Source organism: Lygodium microphyllum, chromosome 6, assembly GCF_053477565.2.
Source record: "Lygodium microphyllum isolate KBCC chromosome 6, Lygodium_microphyllum_v1.1.10, whole genome shotgun sequence".
NCBI lineage: Eukaryota > Viridiplantae > Streptophyta > Polypodiopsida > Schizaeales > Lygodiaceae > Lygodium > Lygodium microphyllum.
Window position 1 is genome coordinate 56,986,886 of NC_141140.1, and position 6,507 is coordinate 56,993,392.

At 40.3% G+C, this 6,507-nt stretch overlaps 1 protein-coding gene across 1 annotated transcript; it reads right to left on the reverse strand.

Annotated features, from left to right (window-relative positions):
- Positions 1 to 1,351: 1,351 nt before the first annotated feature.
- On the reverse strand, positions 1,352 to 3,468 carry LOC148034599 (uncharacterized). Its single transcript, XM_087680682.1, has 6 exons — positions 3,052 to 3,468; positions 2,767 to 2,966; positions 2,390 to 2,658; positions 1,634 to 1,711; positions 1,483 to 1,557; positions 1,352 to 1,404 (listed from the first exon to the last, which is right to left on the reverse strand). Exons 1-6 carry the CDS (start codon positions 3,466 to 3,468, stop codon positions 1,352 to 1,354), a joined length of 1,092 nt encoding a protein of 363 aa, XP_087536808.1.
- Positions 3,469 to 6,507: the final 3,039 nt, after the last annotated feature.

The window sequence follows — 6,507 nt, forward strand, 5'->3', positions numbered from 1 at the left end:
GGGAATTAGTCTAGAGAGAATCAACCTAAATAGCTCTCCATTTCTCATCAAGTAGTAGATGGAAAAAGTGTTTTTAAGAATTTTGAAGTGTTTAATAATAAAGCATTTTGTGATAAAGGCATTTAACACAACTTTTCCCTTCACTAAAGGTGGTTGCATGAAGATATATAGGTGTGAGTTCATTTGGAAGCATTGAAAAAGAATTGGACATTGTGATATTGTGGTGTTAAGGCTCACAATATTGGGTTGGGATAAAAACCTAGAGGAGTTACTAGGTTTTTAAATTGGAGACAAACTAGCAACATTTAGCATTTATCTTTTAGTGAGGTTTAGCATTTTCCAAGGGAAATTGATCATGATCATATGATTTCCTATAGTTATGATTTTTGGAGTTTCCATAAACTAAGCATACTAGGTTTTTAAGTTGGAGACAAACTAGCAACATTTTCCATTTATATTTTAATATTCTCATAAAGAAACTATAAGTCCTCCTAAAGTTTCTGCACACACTTTAGTGTGAATAACCCTTAAGAAAAGAATAAGGTCTATTTACTTTTAATTACATAAACAAACCTAATGTTTTAAAACCTTAGCTACCCTTTTGGAAGTGGATAGTGTGTGATATCCTTTACCATGCTAGTAATTGGCATCGTGATCAAGATATTTGGGTCATTGATATCACTAGTTTATTGAGCCATCACCATGAGCTTATCAAATATGTAGATAATGACGCTTCTCTTGGTACCTTTACACACGAGTTGGAGGATTCACTACAAGTTACCTTGCTACAATAACCAGATGTAGAGTTGTTATTGTCTAATGGGTTGCCATCTAGACTACTAAATTTCTAGAGATAGATAACTCATGACTAGTCTTGAGTCAAATATTTGTTAAGTCCAAACAGGACCCCAAAAACCATATGATTGAAAAAATCTTCAAATGGTTAAATGTAGCACAAGGGTAGAGATGTTGGCACAATGGGTCAATGTGGAAATGAGCTAAGAATCATTCCCCTTTGGTTCTTTGATGGTCAATGTCATAAAAAGATTTGTCCATCTTATGTGCCAAGTAACCAAAATGTCAATCAACTTGAAGCCTTCCCTACTTCTTCCTCCTCACATGCCTTGTCTAATTTGCCTTGCATTGTGACCTTGATTTTTTTGGGAGGCTTTGGAAAAGAGGGGACCTTCCTCACCTGTGCTTTAGTCCTCAAAACTTTCTTGCGACAACCTGCCTCAAAGAATGGACATGCCCTAACTAGTGAATTCCCAAAACCATCCTCGACAGGTTGCAAGCTAATAAGTGGATGTGGTATTTGCGCCTTCGACACCTTTGCTTGTTGGACAGACATCTACATTTGAAGAGCAAGACATCGAGCAAACTCTAGTAGTTCCACATCACCATCTGCCAAGCACACATTATTTTAAGACCCATAATATTTATAGGCAGTCAAAGCTAAGATTGATCATACCCAACACTTACCACACTGGAAGAGTGTCTCATCAACAATTTGGCGTATTTGTGCAATCTTGTCCTCATTTGATGTCATCGATGAGCCTAATAATAAAACTCCAATAATCAATGAATACTGACTTGCAACAATTTAACAATGATAGATTAGAGTTATTCGTACCTGCACCAACCCCACGGGGAGACATGGAAAGTGGGTCCTCAACATCGGCTGGATCCATGTGGCATAAGAATCCATGACCTATCAAAATTCTTGAATCACAATAACTTAGCAACTTAGATTGTAAAAAGTACAATAATGAACTTCTAGCAACAACAAAATGACTCACATGGTACATCTTTGTTGGACAAGTCGTACAAGTCCATGGATGCCTTGATGACGTGGGAAAAATTTAAACCACTGATCATCAACACCTTTGCTTGGTGCTTGCAAAGGTTGCCACGCATGGCCCACTCACATGAGCAACATGCCCACTCGCAATTTGCATTCTCAACTTTGTGCCACAAATTGTTTCTACTTTGGCTCTTCACCAAGGCAACCTTGTGATCAACATCTAAGAATCTTACATTATCATCTGGGATTCCTTTGGCACGTTGCACCGAGCTTGCAACAACATCCAATATATTAAAGTTTTTTTTGAACCCGCCCTCCTTCAACATATCCTGATACCAATAATACGAATGGCAAGGGCCCAATAGCTTTTGTAGAAGCCAATCTACCCTTCGACCATGAATTGTCTTACGTCCAGTAAGAAATCGTGATTTTAGAATCCCATGATAGGACTCGATGCTACCATTTGTCTCTTGATTTGAGTGTGGCAAAATTCGAGCTGCTCGAATCCACATTCCTTGGAAAGTAAACAACACAAATTAGGCAAATAAGAGAGGGAAAAGAATTAACTAGGCCACAAAACATTACCTATTGATGCCATCCACCACTGGTCCTTAAAGTACTTAACGAAGTCCTCCTCCTTATACCTATGTAAAAAGTCATCCACCAGATCTCTAGCTTCTTGCTCTGTATTCACGTGATCGATGTGCACTTGGCTTCGCATGTTCATTATCTGGCCTAGCGCCCTAAACATGTCCACCCGTTTTGAGGTATCAGAAACCTTCTTGATCAAGTTCTTTAACCAAGCCCGTCGGACATGCCAAATGCAAAGGTATACTGGCACGCCAAAGACCTCCCTATTGCAAAGAACAAAATATAATGAACCTCCAATCCCATGCACAATGCAACATAAAAGTGCCATAAATAAACAATTAATATGGATGAATGCTTTATAGATGGCTTACCTGATAGCTTGTATTTCTGCAAGCGCATCATCTACCATAAATGCATTAGGCTGCCATGATTTTTTTGCATCAAACATTCGATCTCGAAAAGCCAGTAGCCATGCTCGAATGTCAGCCGTGGTGCTCGAAGATGTAATAACCCATGCAACAGGGACACCATTACGATGAGAGTCAAATACCAAGATGGTGTATAGATGAAACTGCAGAAGACCATTCTTGTTAACATTAATAAAAATTTTTCAATGAACATAAAAATTAGTGTAAATTTGTCTTCTAATACTATACCTTATATTTGTTAGTTCCAAATGTAGCATCCATTGCCAACAACCCATCATTCCCATGCACTTTTGCCATCTCTAGTTGCCAATCAGTTTGCACACCGAGTGCAAATGCATTCCCTTTTGCCTCATCAAAGAGCTGATGAAAAAAGGTTTGGCTCTTATTGGTAAGGACCCAATTGTGCACGCTGCGTGCATCATCCTGGTCCGTTTGCAAAGTGACAGCTTCCAACTTGCTTGAAATATTTAAAATATCCCGCAATGTAAGAAAAGTATCTCTTGTGGTCTTCAAGATACCATCTTTGGCACCCCTTTGCACTGTGTGTATATGTTGTTGCAAAACTTGTTGCGGGGTATACCCTTTGTGAAGCATGCCACAGATCCATGATTTCATCCTCACTGATAGCCATGGTGCAAAGGCCATCCTTGCATTGGATTGTCCAGTGTACAGTGCACCATGACACACATTTCCTTTTGCATCAACATGCTCGTATTGTATATAATTCAAACGGCAAACTGTGGGCCAAAGATATAGTTGCGTAGCCACGAAGTGGCATTCCCACAGCATAGGTGGTTTGGGACTCAACCCTTCGTTTGACGGCCTTCTTTTGGATTTTCATGGATGGTGGATTATTACGAGCATCAATCGAATCAAAGTTACACCAAAACCTATAGAATAAAAATAAAATATAACATTCAATGGTATTGCACAAAGTACTGTAGACTGATTAGAGTGTACCACTTTCGGCTTTTAAAATATGGATTTACCCGATAAGCTGCATATGACTATCTAGCATCGGACGTAGAAGTTTGCCTGGTGCATTCTTTGAGGTCCATTACTTGCGAAATCCAGTTGGAGCATCCTTTCTTTGAGATTCACCGCATATGAAATCATCCAATCGATCCCATGGAATGTACGCAATGTTTTGGATGTCAAGTTTTGATGACGGATTTGAACGTGCCTCCCATTGAAGATTTGAGGCATCAAAGGGACCGGATGAAAGATTTTGGACATAAATTTTTTGATTGGCAATAGTGGATGTGGAATGGTTGACATTGACGGGAATCATGGTGAAAGGTAAAAATGACAACTTCAAAAAATAGTAAAAATGTGTGTTCTGTTATGTGTGGGTAGCTTTGTTACATTGCTAAACAAACGGGTAGAAATGGTAGCTTGATGGATGACTGTTAGAAAGGGAAATGGAGGAGGAGGGCACTGTCTTGAGAGAAGAGTAAGGAGAGCAAGGAGAGCAGATCACTCTTTTGAGAAATCCAACTAGTAATGTTAGGTGAGCCGAAACGGAGGAGTGATTCTACTTTTTAAAGTTAGATTTTAAACGGAGGAGAAATGACTCAATTAATAGAGGAGGGAGAGTGGGGGGCGGAATTGGAGCTGCAAGCTGCAACGCCGTCAGAAGTAGACCCCACGGGCCATGGATGCAAGCTCGATGCCATCCAACCGCCATCCTATAGTTAATCTTAGTTTTGCTCTGAGTGTAAAAAAAAAGAATGGTTCGCTAGTGTGGGGCCTGTTTACGGCCTCTTCATCCTACGTGCACAAAAAACAAGAAACTCCGCTTGAAATCTTTCCTGAGCCTTCTTCAAGGGCTGATAATCATCAACAATCAAGTGCATGGATCCCATGCTATCTTGCTTGATTTCAATTGGCGTGAAATAGGTAGGAGCGATCGTCAAAAAGGAGATGAGGTCTGAGTGCGCCTTCACGGTCAATTATGTTATAAGAGCAATGAGAAGCTTTGCATGGATAGAAGTTATATTACTTTCATCCTGGAACCACGCGCACTACGACTCGAATGCTATATGGCCCCATCAGCCTACTTATCACGCAGAGGCTGTTGATCTTCAAGGAAAGCGTGAGTCAAAGTGTCTTGGAAAGTGTGATTTAGTAGTGAACCTCGAAGAAACAAGACGTATGATCCAACTTGAAGAATGCAGACGCGCAGAATGAATTGAAGCTGGTCAGCATGACTGTAGGCCTTAGCAGACAATGAGACACCGAATCTCTTCTCTCGGAGCTGTTTAAAGGCAACAACGTGCAACAAGTCGCAACCTTAGGAGGGAGAGGAGCAGATTCGACTGCACAAAGAGAAGGTAAGAAGAGTTTTTGCTTGCAAGGCTTCAAAGGAAAGCTTTCCAAGAATGCCAAAAGGAAGATCGTTGTCAAAATCCTAATCAAACAGATTATGACCTTTGAGGAAGCAGGCAATTTAGAGGTGCAAGATAACTCAAGAGTACCTCAAGAATAGCACATAAGTGAGTTTACCAAAGCTTGTATATTGATGCATATCTTTGTCCCTTCTTTCGAGAGAAGTGCAATATACTTAACCTTTGTAATCAAATCTGTTGTCTTAAATCGATCTTGATCTTGGTTCCATCTCGAATAGCGTCCTTGCGAGACGAGCGACTTTTGCGAACTCTCCCATGTATTCTATGCGACATCTGGTGAACTCGATGTGAAAGCATTGCTTCTGTTCATCGAGATGGGAGACCTTTTGAATAATCCACCTTCATCATCGAATGTTTCTTCCTTTTCGATCGATGAGATAAAGACTTTGTTACAAACTCTTTCTTCAGCCATTATGATGCAATTATCTATGGCGCAATAGTAGCAGTAGTTGCATTAGTAGCAGTTGGATCAGCAACGACTGTTGCCTCAAGAATAGGAGTATACGCTTGGTGCGACTATGGCGATCGAGGTTGTGGTTAGTGAGCGAAAATTATTTGATGACCAAAATGTTTTGGCATACATTAAGGCCTTTGAAAGTTAGATGTACTTTTTCAGAGTTCCGATCAACTAGAGCAACTATTTCTTACGACTTGTCACGCTTGCTTTGTGGGTTAGAGTGACAGATCTGTTTGTCCAGGACTCTAATTGGGATGCTTTCAAGAAAGTGCTCAAAGAAAAATATTTTCTACAGCATTACCGTATTGCTACATGAAAGACATTCAAAGAGTGGGTTTATCAGCCCAACAAAGGACTTTTTGCCTCTGAACTGTTGTGGGAGTTTGAAGAGCGATATAACCAGTTGGATGCACTAGAGCAAAGAGTTCTAAACTCAGAGAAAGTGGATTTATTCTTACAAGCGACTGATCTTGCACTTCAAGATGAGTTGGGAGAGCTGATAGAGGACCATACGCAGTCTATGGGATTGAAGATAGATTGGTAGGATGCTATCGATATGATTTCTACACTGACAAAGAGGCGAAGATGGAAGGCTCGCTTGTATAACGGGATGCAGTCACCACAAGCAATGTCTTCTCCTACCACGACTTCTCCTACTTCTCTTGTTGCACCATCCACTACTATTTCTCAACCTATGTCTATACCTATGTCTATTCCTACTGCAGTTGTCAGACCAACTGTAAAACCGACCGTCGAAGATATGGTGGACAATATATTAAATAACTTACACTACAAGGATTTGAGCCAGTAGCGACGCCA